Genomic DNA, 19,603 nt, shown 5'->3' on the forward strand with positions numbered 1-19,603 from the left:
TCTGTGCTGCCTGCCTCACTGGACCCATTGCAGTTTGCTTACTGCAACAACCGTTCCACTGATGATGCCATTGCATCTACACTACACACTGCTCTCTCCTACCTGGAAAAAAAGGAAAACATATGTGAGAATGCTGTTTGTAGACTACAGCTCCTATAGTGCCCTCCAAGCTTGATGAGAAACTCCAGGATCTGGGCTTAAACAGCTCACTGTGCAGCTGGATCCTGGACTTCCTGTCAAGCAGACGCCAGGTGGTTAGAATGGGCAGCAACATCTCCTAATCACTGACCCTCAACACTGGAGCCCCGCAGGGCTGTGTTCTCAGCCCACTCCTGTATTCCCTGTACACACATGACTGTGTGGCAACACATAGCTACAATGCCATCATTAAGTTTGCTGATGATACGACGGTGGTAGGTCTGATGACTGACAATGATGAAACAGCCTACAGAGAGGAGGTGCACACTCTGACATGCTGGTGTCAGGAGCACAACCTCTCCCTCAACGTCAGCAAGACCAAGGAGCTTGTGGTGGACTTCAGGAGAAAAGACAGAAAACACAGCCCCATCACCATCAATGGAGCACCGGTGGAGAGAGTCAGCAGCTTCAAGTTCCTCTGTGTCCACATCACAGAGGAACTCACATGGTCCATCCGCACTGAGGCCGTTGTGAAGAAGGCTCATCAGCACCTCTTCTTCCTGAGATGGCTGAAGAAGTTTGGAATGAACCACCTCATCCTCACACGGTTCTACACCAGCACTGTAGAGAGCATCCTGACTGGCTGCATCACTGCCTGGTACGGCAATAGCACCGCCCACAACCGCAAAGCCCTGCAAAGGGTGGTGCGAACTGCCAGTCACATCATCGGAGGTGAGCTTCCCTCCCTCCAGGACATATATACCAGGCGGTGTGTGAAAAAGCTCAGAGGATCATCAAAGACTCCAGCCACCCGAGCCATGGGCTACTCTCACTGCTACTATCAGGCAGGCGGTATTGCAGCAACAGGACCCGCACCAGCCAACTTCATGACAGCTTCTTCCCCCAAGCAATCAGACTTTTGAACTCTTGATCTCTCACGATCAACATACATCACTACAGCACTTTATTAATCTTATTATCTCACACTGGACTGTCATAAATTATATTCTCTCTAACAACACACTGGCAACTGACTATCAGCCGACAGCCTGAATGTCAATACAGTACAATACAACCTACTGTATATTTTATATATACTTTATATACTATTTTTATTGTATGTGTATTCTATATTATGTGTATGTGTGTTCTATATTGTGTGTATTGTATACTGTACATTGTATATTATTATTGTGTTGTGTAATAATGTGTATATTAAATATGTAAATCTGATGTTTATTGTAAATTGGTATATGTCTCATCACTGTCATGACTGCTATGTTGCTCGGAACTGCACCCAAGACTTTCACCCACTGTTGCACTTGTGCATATGGTTGTGTGACAATAAAAGTGATTTGATTTTGATTTATAGTGTATTAAAATAAATAACAAAAAGCAAAAAACAAAACAATTGATAGTAGTTATCCTATTCGGTTTGTTAATGGAAGAGTAAATTACTGGAAAAAAAATGACATAGTCATATGTCAAGTGATACTGATGTTAGGAACAAAAATTTGCACGAGGTATATGAGGTGTTTCATAAGTAATAAAAAATGACCCCATTAAAAGAGCTCAGTTTTCAGGGTACTGATAAATCCTCTGTTCCTCTTTATGTTTGTGTGTATGTGTAATAGCTTCCCACATAATAATAGGTTTGGGTGGCAGAGAGGAGATAAGGTGACAGAGTGTTATGGCTGATGAAAGGGCCTGCATATAGTCATCTTCTAGCTCTGTCCATCCATGAAATTACACTTATCATTGACTCACCTCCCCATTAAGAAAGCAGTAAAATACTGACACAAAGAATCCCTGTTTAGAAAAAACAGACAACGTCAGTTAAACAGTCACTTGAATAAACACCAGACAACACTGCAAGTTATTAGACACCATATCAATAGCATGGCTATGGTGCATTATACATCCGCAATAAAAAGGCTGCCAATCAGAATAGTTAACCCAAAAATGAAAATTCTGTCATTTAAATAGAACTTATCCGTTTTCTATATTGCAATAAATGTGTTTGAAAGTGGCTCTTAAAAAATTAAAAACCAAACCATAAGAAAATGGTTACACCCCTAATTTGTACTATTTAATAATTATAATGTTTAATAATTACTATATATACAGTATAAATATAAGAATTACTGCATAAATTAAGAGGCTGACTTTCTGTTTTTCATGGGAGCAGATCCTGTGTCTCAGAGTGAACGTGATTACTTTCCTGGTTTCCGTGGGACTCGAACCCATATCTCAGAGTGAATGCAATTACTTCCTGGTTTCAACAGGACCAGAACCCATGTCTCAAAGGTTGCTTGTGCAACATGCTATCAATAGCACCAGAGAGAAAGGTGAGCATGGTTAAATTGATGAAAAAATATCAACAGGCATTGATATTTTGATATACAGGCAGTACCACAAGCAATTTTCACTCACTAAAAAGCAAAAGAGCTCAGCGGAAGAGAGCTCCATTCATTAATAATTGGCAGATGTTGTTACAGAGGTGTCAGCTCCCGTTCCTCTTGAGGGCGGACTGCAGCGAAAAATCAAAGGCTGCTGTAATATACTATAATGTTCTCCAGGGAAACAAAACTATTTTTTACACTGAAGCATTTATAATATTCATGAGAGCAGAAGAAGAGACAGACTTCAGGCCTTAAAGTGATTGGTACCATCTTCTTGGAACAGTGAGAAAGAGAGAGATCTCACACTTAAACGTGACATCAGACCAATAATGGCCCCTAACTGTCTCTGATGGATCAAGATGGAAATCAGTGGCAATTTGACAGTATGTCTCTACAGTTCTTTCAGATGTACACGGCACAAGTAATAGGGTGTTTCTTCAACTACAGGCTTTTGTATCCCAGGGACTGATTTGAACAACAAAGAGATTTCAACTTTTTTGTTTTCATTATATAAATGTCCAATAAATAATAATAATAATAATAATAATAATAATAATAATAATAAACATTACCAAGACATCATTTATTTTTGGTACTTTTCAAATGCCTTTCATGTATTCATTTTATTCTTTTACCTTTGTCCCAGACCCAGACTAAAAAATGAAAATCCATAATTAAAAATATTAAATTTTTTAAACTATGATAGTCTAAATAAAGAGTGAAAAAGACATGAGTGAAGAAAACAACAAAAAAATGAAGGAAAATATTACTATATAATTTGTGTAATTTCTAATCAAGCTTTAATTTTGTGAAAGTATGCAAAAAGCGTGAAAATATTATTTAATTGTGTGTACTTAGAATACACAAAATGCTAATTATGAATTTAACCATAGCAAGACAAAGGAGTCAGCCATTTTATCCCCAAAATTTGAAAAAGTAAATTTCGATCTCTGACATCTGACATCTGACACCCACCCACTCACACACACACACACACAAGAATGAACTGGTGAGACTTTAACACAATGCTTTTATATATATATATATATATATATATATATATATATATATATATATATATATATATATATATATATATATATATATATATATATATATTTGTCAAAAAAATTAGCCACAATGCTAAACACACACATTCAGAAATGAAGGGCTGAGACTATAACATACTCACAATGCAGAAAACACACACACACACACACACACACACACACACACACACACACACATACATGTTTAAGGGCAGTGGTGGCTCAATGGTTAAGGCTCTGGGTTACTGACCAGAAGGTCAGGAGTCAAGCCCCAGCACCACCAAGATGCCACTGTTGGGCTCTTGACCTTATCTGTTCCAGGGGCGCCATATCATGGCTGACTCTGTGCTCTGACCCCAGCATAGCTGGGATATGTGGAAAAAAAAATTTTTTCACTGTATATATGCAAATGTATAATGTGTGACAAAATAAAGTCTTCTTCTTGCCAAATATATTTTTATTATAGAAAGTGTGAAATTGCAAAATGTTTACTCTGATTCTTTTGTTTTATACTCTAATTGAATTTTCAGAATTTTGCCATTCATTTCTGTTTCTTCATGTTCATTGTTTTGAGTTATTATGTTTTTATGTTTGAAATATATTATTGGTAATAAAATGTTTATTCTGTGTCTTCTCTTTGTAACACCATGGTCAGATTTGATGACAAGCATATTGACATAAACTGCAAAAACTGACACTTCTAATAAATATTAAAATGCTATACTTTGACAAATAATAGTTTGATAATGTCTATATATACATTGTCTATATGTATATATAAATATATATATATATCTAAATGCATATCTTGTGATAAAATATAAAATTAGGTTACAACAATCCATCAGACTACACTGTAGGTGGCTACAGCCATCTACTGTCTGTTACTGGCATGACATGGTTTAAAAGTCATGGTATTTATATTTTGTTCACCAGATGGCAGCAATATGCCTCCAATTTATGTCACATTCTCAGATTTTCTTCACGTTTCAATGTATAGAAGTGTAGGTTCTGAATTAAAAAATAAATAAATGTAATTTGCTTATTGGTATATAAATATTAATGGTAAAATTTAGAAATTTACATGTAAATAAGATCAAAATAGCATAAAATCCCAAAATGAATGCATATTTTATTGTTCTTCAGAAAAGAAAAAAATAGTATCATCATCATCAAAAAAAGGGTTAAAACATTCCGGTCAAAAATGACCACGAATACCAAAGGAAGGTGCCATTTTTCGGAATACCATAAGAGGGTAAACGGAGTTTCATTTCTAAAAAAAGAACCCATAGTTGAGGAAACACCCAATAATGCATAGCTAAGAATAAAATTAGAATAAAACTCTATAGAACTGACCCTATAAGAACTGAGTTATTGATAAGTCAAACTGACAGCTAATTGGTCTGCAATGAACTGAAAAAAGTATTCACAAATTGGGAGTGAATACCAGAGCGACATAACAGGCTTGTTATTTCTATTTTAAACAGTTAAATCCCCTTGTCAACTGTCTGGTAAATATCAACAATAGAGACTTGTTACATCATTGTGCCACACACAGTGCAGGAAATATTTCAATATATCTAATAACAAGAGCCTCAACTCCCACATAGTCATTAATGCAGTGACGGACAGCTGACGTGAAGATGATCTGTGTGCCTACACTTTTCCTGTAACTGTTTGGAAAATTGTTTTAGTAGCAAACAAACTCCCCCACACCTACTACTGACAACTAAATGCAACACAGGTACTGTAAACTCACACAGAACACTCACTACTTTCTATGTAAACCATGTCTGTGTAATATAAATTGCATTAGAAAGCTAGTTAATAAGGGACAGATCGCAAAGCAGCAGTTTACACAGAGCAGATTTTGAGAGAATCTGGACTTTTATTACCAGCTGTTCTTTGATCAATGCATCTACTGTATGTTTTATTTTTTATTTTTCCTATGGAAAACAAAGAGAGATTTAAAAAAACAAACAAAGGCAAAATGCTTTGGAAAGACAAAAGGATAAAAATAAAAATAAATGATGACAGAATTTTCATTTTTGGAAAACTAGCCCCAGGACAGCTATATCTCTTCTATTTTTGTTTAACCATGAGGATAAAGTGCTGGTTGCACGGACAAAGTATTTTGTGAATTTCATGTTAACTGTAAGTTTTTAAGAGCTGGTTGATGTTATTAGAACCAATAGAAAGTGATTTTCATCACACATAATGCCAAAAACAAGGTATAATTTTGTTATTCAGGTCAGTCGTCCCCCTGAGTCTCCTCTTGGCTGAATGACATCTCTCAAGGTACAATGATTTGGATCAAACAGATACGCTGTTTTAGTCTTCTTTCACCTACAGTTTTCTCTTAACTGATACAGAAATTGTGTTCAATGAATGTGATGATGGTTTAAGCATCAGTACATAAACAGCATGTTGGTAAAGTACTGTAAAGCAATCCTCACCTGAAATGACTGTAGAAATGAGTTAAAATAGATAAAAACTATTTGAGAAATGTCATCCTCGCCTGGATTCACAAAGAATAACATGTATGTGATTCCGAGCAACGGCAGCAGTACTAGAGTGGCCTTCACAGCTTTCCTGCAATGACAGAGAGAGAAAGTACAACAGTGAAGGAGAGAAGCAGATGTCATTTATATTTACACTGTTTATGACACATTAAATTATTTAACATGTACATACGTACATTAATGCCTTTAAGCAACTGATATAAAATGGCTTATGATGCCAAAATGCCTTATTGTGATGCATCTTGTCACAGAAATATGATGAGAGATGCTGACTCTGTTCCAAATCCTAGTGAGCTACCTAGCTGGTCATAGCTAGTCCACTGCTAAGGGCCGTTTAAGAAAGCTAGACATAGTGCAACATAATGGGACAAAACACAGGTGCATCGAGATAGGTTTTAAAAAGTTGACCACTTTTATCTTGACAAAGAATCGTAAAAATGCAGCGCTCATAGCGTGAGATGATGAAAAACAGCAAGACGTGTTACAGACAAATTTTAAAAAGGAATAAATGCATGAATTAAATATGTTATCACATTTTTTTGATAGTTTTTTTTTTTTTTTTTTGTGGATTTTCTCCCCTTTTCTCCCCAGTTTGGCATGCCCAATTCCCAATGTGCTCTAGGTCCTCGTGATGGCGTAGTGACTCAACTGGCGGAGGACGAATCTCAGTTGCCTCCATGTCTGAGACCGTCAGTCCGCGCATCTTAACCAGGCCCCCTCATTTGTTTGATTGTTTAGAATTTTTATTTAATGTATAGTTAGGATCAATCATTGGATTTCATTTATGCCTCTAAAAAAAATCTGTGTAAACATGCATTTTACAAGAATTATATTACATTTATTTCTAATTTAAACTGATTTGTTTTATCTGCTCTGTTGAAATCTGAAATGATTGCATCATTTGGCAACAGGCTGCTGATAGCAGTAAATGAAATATGAATTGCATTCTTATTTCCAAATAATTCTTCCTCAAAAGTATTGAAAGAATCATTACTGGAACCGTTAAAGAATTAGAATCGTTAAGAGCAATCAGAATCGGAACCAGAATCATAATATTCCTCACAATTCTCATCACTAGTTTATGATAATTTTGCTGGTGATATAAAATTCAGCAACATCTTTAAAATCATGATGATTTTAATATGATTTATTTGCTTAACTAAAACTCTGGTGCATTTTTCACACTCAAATTTAAAAGCTCACTATTCACACATACTGTGGACTAATTGGTCTAATTTTTTCAGAAATCCCACCAAATAAAAAAAGACTACAATTATTCATAAATAATACTGTATGCGTTTATAATCTTATGATAAACAGAAAGTTTTTTTGAAAAAAAAAACAAAAACATTTTTGTCCTAACTTTGTAAACATTTAATTCTGGTTCTGTTCACTCTTCCTCACTTTGAAAAATGTTATTTCATTCAACTAGATGGCACAAAGCACTAGAAAAATATTTTTTTCTCTATCAAATTCCATCACAATATGCAGATCTGAAATGTAGGTGGCGCTCTAATGCATTTTAACCCTTTACAGATGTGTTCGTCCATAGACATTCAGTCTAATTTTTAGTTCAAGCACCACTCTCATTGTTTCATCTAATATCTCGGCCTACGAGTGGACTAGAAGCTCAATTTAAGTGTCAACACAAAGCAGAGATCCTCTCCTTTTTGATGATATATACCATTTTATCATCAATAGTCAAAAACATATTTTGTTAATGATTTAACATTAGATTTTTAAGTCAAGCAATCTCACATACAAGTAAAAAATGGCAATTTTTTTTAGAAAACTCCCTAAGGTAAAAACAGATGGGGCTCACAACAGCATTGATCGGCATAAAAGAGATGTTTGTATTTGATGACTTATAGAAATCACACTATTTCACTTTGTGATTCTTTTGAAAATCTTTTAAACTGTGGTATTATGGGAACAAAATAAACTGTACAGTCACATTCCTGAGAATGAGAGCTTGCATTTGATACACGACTTGTCCCTTTAGGTGCTATGTGAATGACTTTTATTTTATATAAATATTTCTACCCAATTACCTCTAGGGGGTGCTAATTTTCAACGCAAATGTTTTGAGGCCTTATTTTAAGTAACATAAATGCAGAAATGATGGTTATCTCTGACTTATGTATTATGTATGCTTAATGTTTTAAGCATAAAATTGTTTCTTGATATAGTGCCCTCCTTAGGACCCACCGGTGGGTCCAACAGAGTTTAAGGGGTTAACCCTTTATCTTTTATATGCACAGTCAATCATTTTATCCAAATACCTTTTTTTTTTTTTTTTTTTTTAAGAAGTCATGCCATTTGAGGATTAGAGGACACTCAGATTTGAGCATTTAAAGTCATGCAATTTGAGGGCACTCCCTAACTGTTGTGTTTAATTTGGCTTTACGTTTTTTAAAATCCTTGCCCTATATACTGTATCTTTTTAATATTTTATATCTTGGAAAATTTGGAACTGCAAGGTTCACACTTTCTCAGGGCAATGCTTACTTCAAACAGAGCGGGAAATATTGTGCGTCTTTCATCTGAGGTTTCTCAAACTCTGTTGTGGCGTTTCACTTGATTTTCAAAGTCTTAATAGGGTAAGGTTGAGTCTTGAGGACAAGCTTCTGAAACCTTTTCTCAAAAACAGCTGGATATCTTTGTTGCTAGAATTTCACTCACTATCAGAGTTCATAAAACTTCAAGATTGTGAGTATTTATTGGTTATTTATAACATTTTTGGAAATTTACACACCTGCGTATTAACTAGATTTTTAAATGTTCTGAGGAAATGTGAATGTTTTCCAAGCAAAAATCCCTTGCCATGATGACATTGCTCTAAATGACACTCAAAAACTCATTATCGCACACTTCAAACGCTTTCCTTATTTTCTCCTTAGTCGTCATGCATTGTTCATCGAAAGCATATTTTTGTTGTCATGTCTGATGTGAGACCAAATAAGGTACCATTGAAAAATGCAGTTTTTGGTTTGACTAAATGCCTGCTGCTTCTTCGGTCAGATGTGAATCCGTCACAGGGGGGAGCAGGGGCCACCTGCTTTCATACCACTAGGCAGGGTAATATAGCTTACAAATTTATATTTCAATATTTTTCAAGCATACCAAACAGCGATTGAAGCCAATAAGATTTAAAATGCTTAATGCAAAAACTAAACCACAGTAAAAAAAAAAAAAAAAAAAAAAAAAAAAAAAAGGGGAAAAACGAAAAAACTAGTTAAAACAGTCATGTTTTCTACAATAATTTTTACTAAATTAACACAAGGATTCCATTTTAATTTATATGCACTGATATAACAATCCATTGTTATAAAGAGCAATATTTACAATTTAATATACTCACCGTCCGTTACTTGACTCCTTTGTACATTGTTTTTATTTCCTTCTTCCTTTATGCATTTTTTAACAATTTATTTGTGTGAACAAAATATTGTAATGGGATGACTTTACAGAAACTAGGAGAAGCTGCTATCTACCATCTAAAATGCACAAAAATCATATACGTTTTTTAAAGATTTATTTTCTATTTTTACAAAGATTTTAATGTGAAATTTTAAGAAAATATAATGGTGAATAAAAGTGAATAAAAAAATTTCTTGTGTGATATCATATATATTGGCATTACTCTCAAAATATTGCCATCGGCCATTAAAAAACCCATATCAGTCGACCACTAATTGTAATTTATGAAAAATATCACACATTAATGAACATTTTTGAGAGATGACACAAACAAGCCATTAAGTCAGAGTTTCGAATTGATTCTATTTAACAGACAATTTGAACTGATTCATGGCAATGAATCAACATTCTCAAATGAATTAACAAACATCTCAAACATTGTCTTAATGCTCTCACACACGTAAGTCAAGGAGGTATCACCAAACTAGACTAATGTTTCAGTCTTTAGCAAACTTAAGCATCTAAATGAGGGTTATATTTGATTTGAGAGCTGCAGCAGAGGGTAAGGTTTTCATGAATAAAAATTCATTTTTGTCTGTTCCTCACACAAATCAACTGTATAACTTAAAAAAACTTGGGATCTAGTGTCCAAGTTGTACAGTATGCACTTATTATGATCATTTTATGTTTGTTTGTTTTTTTGTCCATTGTGGAGCTTGAAAGATGTGGTCACTATGAACTGTCATTGTACGGAAAAGTGCAGCACAATTCTCAAAAAATTCCAACATAGTCTCATGACAACTCATAATAATTTGTACGCGATGGCAATATGGTAATATATCATAAGACGTGACTTAAGAAAAGGTGTGACTTTTAGACCAACCAATCAGCAAGCAGAATTTAAAATCAATACAATAGCGTAACAGTCTGGTTAAAAATCCCATTAATTTATCCCATAGACGAATTGATTTTCAACAATAACTTATAAACCTTTAAAGACAGACCCACTGTGCGCTACGAGGTTGTTCACCGATGGTATATGCTTCCATTGAAGCCATCTATCTGCGTTATCTCAACTTCATTGTTTAAAAACTGTGTTTGATAGCAGAATTAATGGTAAATAACTATATTACCAATGGTACAGCGAGAAAGATCCAACAATCAGAGAACCGCAGCCAACAAAACCCACAAAACATGCCACAGAGCGACTGCAGGCTCCCACAATGCACTGTGAATAACGTAACCAAGTCGGTCTCCCTTCACTCTTAAACTACCCAGTAGCGGTTTTAACCACCCCAGTAGAAAAGCTACGCAAAAACCGCTTGAGGTGACATGTTGTTCTTGGTACACGCTGGAACACGCCATTGTCAGCGCTCTCAAAGTGGAGCTTCCAGGTTCAGGTCAGTAGGACTTTGGGTTTGGGTTTGTAACTTATGAAAATATATAAGCCTTCTGAACTTGTTTCGCTCATGTGCTCAGATATGCACGAACAGATGAGTTAGGGGCCGTTCACACCGAATGCGTTTTGGCGTGCGTCTGCTCTGTTTTTCATTGTTTTCATATGTAAACGCACTGGACGAACATCCTTGACTGCTGCACCACGTCTCTGTGTTTCTTCAGTGTGTCACGCAGGACCGGCACATTTTTAGACACTGTGTCAAGTTAATAAGAACTTCAGGTTTCAAAAACGCATGTCGAGACACCTGCGTTCCCTTTATTCGTTGCGATTTAATGTTCTGAACAATTTCAGGTTGCAAAGAGGTGACTGTTACAATGTTTAACATTATTCCAGATTATTCTGCACCAAGCAGTTTCAGCACTTGATAAAAGGCAAAGTCTTTTTTTTTTTCTAGTGTGCTGAAGGGCTGCCATGCCTTGTATGTTTACTGTTAAAGTACTGTTACGAATGTTGCTGACGATGTTTACATAAAAAAGTGAACTGAAAAAGTGGGCGGGCACTGTTGCACTCTATATAGGCATCACACTTTAGCTTCCTTTTCAATGTCAGAAAATGTCAGTGAACAAATTTGGTTACTCGACTCGTTACATATTTATTTATGCAATACAAATGACTGATGTAGTATATCAATAACCTGTAATACGTTTCCCTTGTCTCTTCCAAACCCGATGTTTTCTTTCTTCCGTGGTACACAACAGTTATTTTCCAATTAAAATCGTGGTTAGGTTTAGGGTTTGGCTTAGGGGTAAAACTTAAGAAAATCGCAATAACATTGTTTGTTGTTCCGTTTATTTTTCTCTATGGGAGTAAAAGTGTTAGGTTTTTGTACGAGCCAACTCTCATACTATTATTATGACTTGTCATGAGACCGGGTAAAAAATTCTCCTTTTTGCATTCCTTTGTGGTAAACATTGCTAATTTGAGAAAGTTAAAAGGTATAAGTTCTTTACCTGTATTGTATTGTTTCAGATGTGGTCGAAGCTCTCAACTTCGTCATTAAAATGCGCACAATGTTAAATAGGAACACAAAGTTTATCTGTATTGGGAAAGCAGAGAAAACCGGTATGTTAATGATCATTTAAATGTCAAGATATTAAAGGAATAGTTAACCCAAAAATGAAAATTCTGTCATCATTTACTCACCACTTCAGAGTCACCACTTCCTTTCATTGTATGGAAAAAAGATGCAATGAAAGTGAATGGGGAACTAGGCTAGCATTCTGCCGTGAATGAGTGAATGATTATTTTTATTTTTGGGTGAAGTAGGGATTTGGGCAGATGTAGTAAACATTCTTAAATCTTTCAGTACATGAAAGACATGTAGAAGTTTCATACAGACTTTTTGAATTATGTACTACTGTAATCGCTGTTTTATTTTTTGCCCCCCCCATGAACAGTATTATCATGGCTTACATGATAATACTGTTCTTATAATGCTCTTACATGAAAAAACTCAAACTTAACTTCTTATCTAACATCAGTTCAATAATGATCTCAAAGATCAAGCACTCTTGTCTGAAAATTGCTGTCATTGCTATTATGTAAAAAGCTAATATCCAGGCATGGTCAAACTATTTTCTGTTGTCAATCATTTTTAATGGTGCTTTTCAACATCACATATGAGCATTTCAATGCATTTGGGCATCACGGTTCTAATGCTTTAGGAATGCATCTGGGTTCATCCCAGGTCTGTGTCCACTATAAATTCTGCATGCTATTGTGTTGGAGAAATTGGCAGCAACCACAAATTTGGGCTGAAATCCAGTCAGGTAAGTGAGGAGAATATGACAGAGCCATTGTCTTGCAAAAATACATATGCATTACAATAACAATTTTGGTTTTGAAGAACTTGCTGTTCAACTAAGGTACATGTGGATGAGGAGAAATTACACGTTACTAAAATAAGAGTACCAATAACACTTACAAGAAGAACAAGTATCACTGGCCCTTGATAAATGTAGTCCATATACTTCCCAGGTTCCTTCCCAAACCAGCATCTGAAACAAAAATAAAGAGTGTGTAGTTACGAGAAAGGCATTAGTTGAAACCAGTTAATACCACATTCACACACATAACACTTTACAATAAGATTCTATTCGTAACATTAGTTAATGCATTAGGTATCATGAACTAACAATGAACAGTAATGTTTTAGAGCATTTTTTAATCTTGGTAAATGTTAATTTATCAAAATACCATTGATAGTTAATAATGCATTGTCTAATATTAACTTAATGTTAAGAGTTAATATGAATCTTAATGTAAAACGTGTATTAGTATATGTAGAAATTAACAAGATCAAGATTAAAAAATGCTTATGAAATTGTTCAGTGTTAGTTTAACATATAAAATCTTGTATCCACAGAACTTATCATAAAATGTATGATTTGTAAAATAAGTTTGAAAAAAAAAGTTTGTTCTCTAATTATTCCAAAGAGTGAAACAAAACAAAACAAAACAAAACAAAAAGCAAAAGCAAAGCAAAATGAGACACACGCACACACACACACACACACACACACACACACACAAACAATTAACTTGTTTAAAAAATAAGCTTGTTTAATCAATAAAAAATAGGTGAAAAAAAATATCAATAAAAAAGTATCCATAATATAAAATTGTGCTCAACCTTCTCAGACACAGCGACATAAATCAAACAAACAAAATATCTACTTAATCAGTCCCCGTAAAGCTAACTCATAAAGCTAATTCATGGCTGTCAATCTTCAGCAGAAAACATAAATAATGAAAAAAATAAATGATGCACATAAATAAAGAGCAAAAACCACCAGTAATGTGTGCCTTTCCATGTTCAACTGGACTAAACACACTAGAGGCTGTTGTCATTTCCAACATTTTTTATTGGTTTTGATAAGCTCTGGGGAATACATGAAATGCTTTTTAGTGTTGAATATACTGACACAATGAAATAAATGCTTTCATTGACAGTGGATATGAGCACCAAAGGGCCCATCCATTGGCATGGTGTCTTCTGATAAACGCCTACAGTACTTGCATATATTAGTATAGTGAAGTGCATGTGTCATTTTTGCAATGTTAGAATATACTTTCTCTTATGGTAGATGGAAAAATCCCATAGACTTACATTGATGGGGGGACTCCTGACATATAGGAGACAAACATTTTATAGAGACTTAAGGTTGTGAACACCTTAGCATCGAGTTTTGCATAGGCCTAATAGCCTTTAGAAATAAAACATTCACATATGGAGGGAGAATATTTCCTAGTATTAAAATCACAGGCTCATTCATTGACATCTCCTGTGAGATTTACTCTACATTTAACATCCTCAACATTCTTTCACTCACAGCATAAGCTCATTTTACAGTTTCTTCTTTAAATCAGCAACTTACTGTTCATTTTCACTGTAGAGTTTTCCAATAGCCCATGCAATAATTATCGGACATGGTATACCTACAAGAGAGAGAAGATACATTTGCATACATGTACTGTAAACATTTGCAGACCTCACACTTTTCATACTTATTAAAGATGAAAGCTGCTCAAACTTAAAGCTGCTTGACTCGAAAGCGCCGTACGAGTTTACATGCACTTTGTTATCGGCTTTCTCTTTACTAGCACACACATACGGCTCAGTCAGTAAGCAGCTTTCTCCGAATCAAAGTAATTTCCCGTGGTGGTTGTGTAAATAACAAACATGGTATCTGAGGAAGACTTCGCTATTTTTTTATTCTCTGTTGCTTTACTTTATTTCCAGATATTCCAGAGTTGATGCTGCGTTTGTTTCCTTAACTTTCTATCGGGACCTGCAGCAGAATTGCACTGCAATAGTGGGGTTTCCCTCTTACATAAAACTCTGGGATTCCCCAAGTGCATAATGTGAGGGACAGTCGATATTTTACATTGGTGTGTATAAACGGGTATATAGTGTATGTGCTTTTCCCACTGTACTCCGAGAAATGTTGAATTCTTTCAGCTGTGTTGACTTTTTGATTTGATGAATGGCTCTATCCTTATAGATTACATATATGTTATATGTAAGCTGCATTCTCCGGGAGAAACCCAGGTGTGTTAAACCACTTTCTCTTAATCCCTTAAATGGCGTAATGAAAGTGGGGTTCTCACTTCCATGACGTTTCCGAATGCCACTTTCTGCAAAAACCCTCGAATAACTCATTTTCTTGAGTGCATGTAAATGGGGTTAGTGTTGTCAAGTAACAACCTGTAATTAAAAGTAGTGATGCTTCTAATTTGGATAGTTCACCAAAAAATTTAAAATTCTGTCATGTGAGGTAACATGGCTCACTATTTGGCAAGTATTGAATGAAAGTCACCCTTTTTATGCACGCTGTTATAACTGCATATCAAAACATTTGTAAATGAGTTATTAGTCATTAATGAACCCATTTATAATTAACAAAGGGAACATTAATGTAAAGTGTTTCCACTACTTTTTGGAAGCAGCTTGTAGTGTTGCTAACTACTTCAGAGTAGTTGAACTATCATAAATTCTGAGTAGCTTGTAAAATGGCAAACTACAGTTTAAAGTAGCTTCACCAACACTTAATTGTAAGTGTATGTGAACCTTAATTGCAGAAACAGGTGTGAACTACAGATGCTTCTTGTCCCAGAAGGTGATTGCATATTGAACACTATATTTGATAAAACACTGCTCTAACATGTGCAAGAGGATGCCACAGAAATAAACCAAAAGTGCTGAAAGCAACAAACATTAATTGAGCAGATCAAATTAGAATATGAGCCCAGTCGTGGCTCCTAACTGTATCATTTTGGGCCCAAGTTTTGATCATGCTCAAAGGACTGTAATTGTGCTCTTGATTGAATGATCGCACCTTCCACAAAGCTATATTTAACAATGGGTTGCGCTGTTGGACTACTTAGACGCCAATGATTCCCTTACTTAAATGTGCAAGTAGCAAGAAAACCATGAATCTTTGAAGAAGTCACATGGAGGAGTAATTAAACTGGCCCCTACTGGGATACGTGGCCCCATGAAAAATCTGATTTTAATGGACAGATTAGGTAGAATCAGGTAACTGATTGTATTCACTTTTTACAGTGTGGTTTACAGTACAGTGCTCCTTCATTTTGGCCTCTAAATGATAGCACAGTATTTTGAAATGATGATTAATCTTAGGGCCTATTCACACCAAATACAAAATGAAAATGTGAAATGAGCTGCTGGGAAAAGGTGCATTCACATCAAGACAGAGATGGATAATCCTCAGGCTAAATGACAACCAATTTCAGTCCTGACAATAGGTGCTGTTGACGGTAATAATAATACTTCTATGGTCTATGGTCTTACAGTTACAAGCTTTCAAATGACCTCAGACATTTTCTTTTTTATAATCAAAGCAATCTAAGCATACTTTCCCTTTACCCTACATTTTTACAGAGAGTAAGACACTCTCTTAATGTGGGCTCAGTTGGAGGCAGTTTAGGTCAGTGATGACCTTTTGGTCTGCCTCTTGAGCCAGCTCCCACAGTAAATCAGCCAGCTGACACAAGTCAAGTCTGTTGACTATATATGATTTCCTTTCAACTATCTCACAGCACGTGCTGAATATATTTAACTGCAGTTGACTGCTTCATGCGGCCTGCCCTGAGCAACCCCCAAAATCCTTTGCTTATGCACACAGACAGAGATCTCAGTGAATATCAAACACAGATTATGCAGGGAAGTCCACGGCATGGCATTTAGCCTTTTCAATAATAAATGCTTACCAGTTTTATTGTGTATACTCTATGATAATCACACTCTGTCCTATAGTTTAAATGCTCTGTTAATTCAGTCAGTGTCATAATCTTTCAAGTAGTTTCAAGCAATGTTTTCAATGCTGTTTCAACTCATTTAAAGGCATAGTTCACCCAAAATAAAAAATAAAAATCTGTCATCCTTTACTCACTGTCCTGTTGTTTCAAACCCATAACATTTTCTTCAGTAATGAAAGTGAAAAGGGCCTGGAGCTCTAAAGCTTCAAAATAACAAAAATTATGACATGTTAGATGAAGAAAAATAACACAGCTTTGAAATGACATGAAGGTGACTTATTCATTTAACTGTCTCTGGCTGGGTTTCCCAAAGTACTAATTGGAACGGTACTGGCCCGTAAGTAGTGCTTAACCTCTATGCCACGTTTCCCAAAAGCATCATTATATAAGTACCACTTCAAATGTTTGCAAACTAACGACAGCTTTGAACCGCTCACAAGTCTATTATGTGCAACTTAAACGTGCCTTTCTCGAATTTTTACAGTTTATTAGAGACAAAGGGACATTTCATAAACCATATTCATATATTTTGATAATTGGAAAGCCATTGTACACTATTTCTGAGGTTATAAAAAAGTTTTGAAAAAAAATCACATTTAAAACAATTGGATACTCTGCAGTCTGTGCATGCAACGTGATATACAGGCCTAAATTTACATGACAGATATTACGGTATAACGTTATGTTGGCCTTCTTTGATAAGAAAAACTAGAATGGCAATAGAGAGATAATGTTCTTATTAATTACATAGATTTCAAAAGAAGACATTTGTGACCCTGCAGTTTGAAACTTAAATAAATAGGCATAAATGAATGTAAATACATCTGAACCCCATACCAAAACCATTATTATGTCTCCTTTTAAATTCAGTAATATTTAACTTTTGGTGTCTCTGCAAAATTAAATTGAATTGCCATGGTTGGAGGTACTTCCACACAATTTTCATGTTGAGAAAACACTCTTGGACATACAGTATTGGGCAGTTCTTAGTTGAGCACTTTGGATCAGATACCTCACTTAAAATAGAACTCAATGGCTTAGTTCAGCCGAAAATGACAATTCTGGCAACATCACCTTCATCAACCTGTATGACTTTCTGTCATTTGTTGAACACAAAAGATGTTATGAAATGAAAGAGAATTGTGACTGATGCTAACATTCTGCATAACAGGTCTTTTTGTGTTCCATGGAAGTTGAAAAACGTACAACTTTGACGATCATAAAAGTATATATTGCCACGTTATTGGAAAACCTAGCCTCTGCTGTTAAAAAATGGTGAACCTCTCTCATTTTCAAACTAATGATGTTGCCATCTGCCATGAAGGGTTTTTTAATATCCCCAAAATGTCATCATGCATGTGACGATTTAAAAGAACATGTGATTATAAATGGAAACACATTTCAGAAATGGCTATAATTACTATGACCTGTATGATGCAACTAATTTGACATTTCAGTTGAATGCAATCAAGAGCTAAACCCAGTGAACGGCATCGCAATTTAGCCATCCTTTTAAATTTCTGTGGCATCCTCTTGGGAAATAAACATATAAATGTAATTTTTTTTTTTTTTTTTTTTTTTGCCATTCAATATTTTACATGTTAATAACTTTGACTTTTATAGATAAAGCATAATGAAACAAACACAGGATAAATTCTTATATACAGTACGTTCATTTTGCCTTTAATGGGTTTTAATTTGAATAATTATTGTATTGGTGAATCTCAAGGAAACGTGCATTTATACACTCACTGAGCACTTTATTAGGAACACCTGTACACCTACTTAATCATGCGATTATCTTAGCCAATCGTGTGGCAGCAGTGTAATGCATAAAATCATGCAGATACGGGTCAGAAGCTTCAGTTAATGTTCACATCAGCCATCAGAATGGAGAAAAAATTTGATCTCAGTGATTTCGACCGTGACATTATTGTTGGTGCCAGATGGGCTGGTTTGAGTATTTCTGTAACTGCTGATCTCCTGGGATTTTCACACACAACAGTCTCCAGAATTTACTCAGAATGGTGGCAAAAAAAAAAAAAAAAAAAACATCCAGTGAGCGGCAGTTCTGCAGATGGAAATGCCTTGTTGATGAGAGAGGTCAACGGAGAATGGCCAGACTGGTTCGAACTGACAAAGTCTACGGTAACTCAGATAACCACTCTGTACAATTGTAGTGAGAAGAATAGCATCTCAGAATGCACAACACGTCAAACCTTGAGGCGGATGGGCTACAACAGCAGAAGACCACATCGGACACTTTATTAGGACCATAGCGTTCCTAATAAAGTGCTCAGTGAGTGTATATCCCACATTACATTAATGAGAGTGAGATTGTGTGATGCGAATTTCAGGAAGGGGGATGCAAAAAATCTTAATGGTCCTAGAGATAGACTTCATATTTGTAAAGCAAACTGATGAATATGATTGAATATGAATGGGGTGGAAATATGGTTAGTAATGTTCATGTACTTGACAGGTTTTGTGAAATTCCCCCTAATAAAATCAGAACTTAAATTAAAAACTTTCTTTGCTGAATATCAAACAACATCAGACTTTAGTTCTACTTTCATATCTGCAGTTAATGTAAATTGCAGTTGATTAGGCCTTTCAAAACAAGCAGAGCTGAATCAACTCACACCATCCAATGAAGAGGAAAACCCATTTTCTGAGCTTGTCTGTGGAATATGTCATCACAATAGCCGTGTGAAGATAACAGCCCTCCACAAACATCCAGAAGAAATTGGTAACCACAAAGTAATTATAGATTGTTGTTATGAGACGGCACCAGGGCTGTACAGAGAGAAAAACAAAGGATGTTAATTGGGG

General features: G+C 35.4%; 1 protein-coding gene across 1 annotated transcript in view; it reads right to left on the bottom strand.

Annotated features, from left to right (window-relative positions):
• The window catches only part of LOC127441959 (corticotropin-releasing factor receptor 2-like), a 131,832-nt gene that overhangs the window by 20,704 nt on the left and 91,525 nt on the right, over window positions 1-19,603 (bottom strand). The window contains exons 6-11 of the mRNA XM_051699568.1: window positions 19,414-19,567; window positions 14,368-14,428; window positions 12,915-12,987; window positions 11,941-12,026; window positions 6,046-6,181; window positions 1,906-1,947 (exon numbers count right to left, since the gene is read on the bottom strand). Of these exons, the coding sequence (XP_051555528.1) occupies window positions 1,906-1,947; window positions 6,046-6,181; window positions 11,941-12,026; window positions 12,915-12,987; window positions 14,368-14,428; window positions 19,414-19,567 (552 nt within the window). The remainder of the gene's footprint in view (window positions 1-1,905; window positions 1,948-6,045; window positions 6,182-11,940; window positions 12,027-12,914; window positions 12,988-14,367; window positions 14,429-19,413; window positions 19,568-19,603) is intronic.

This window comes from Myxocyprinus asiaticus, chromosome 6 (genome assembly GCF_019703515.2).
Source record: "Myxocyprinus asiaticus isolate MX2 ecotype Aquarium Trade chromosome 6, UBuf_Myxa_2, whole genome shotgun sequence".
Lineage (NCBI taxonomy): Eukaryota > Metazoa > Chordata > Actinopteri > Cypriniformes > Catostomidae > Myxocyprinus > Myxocyprinus asiaticus.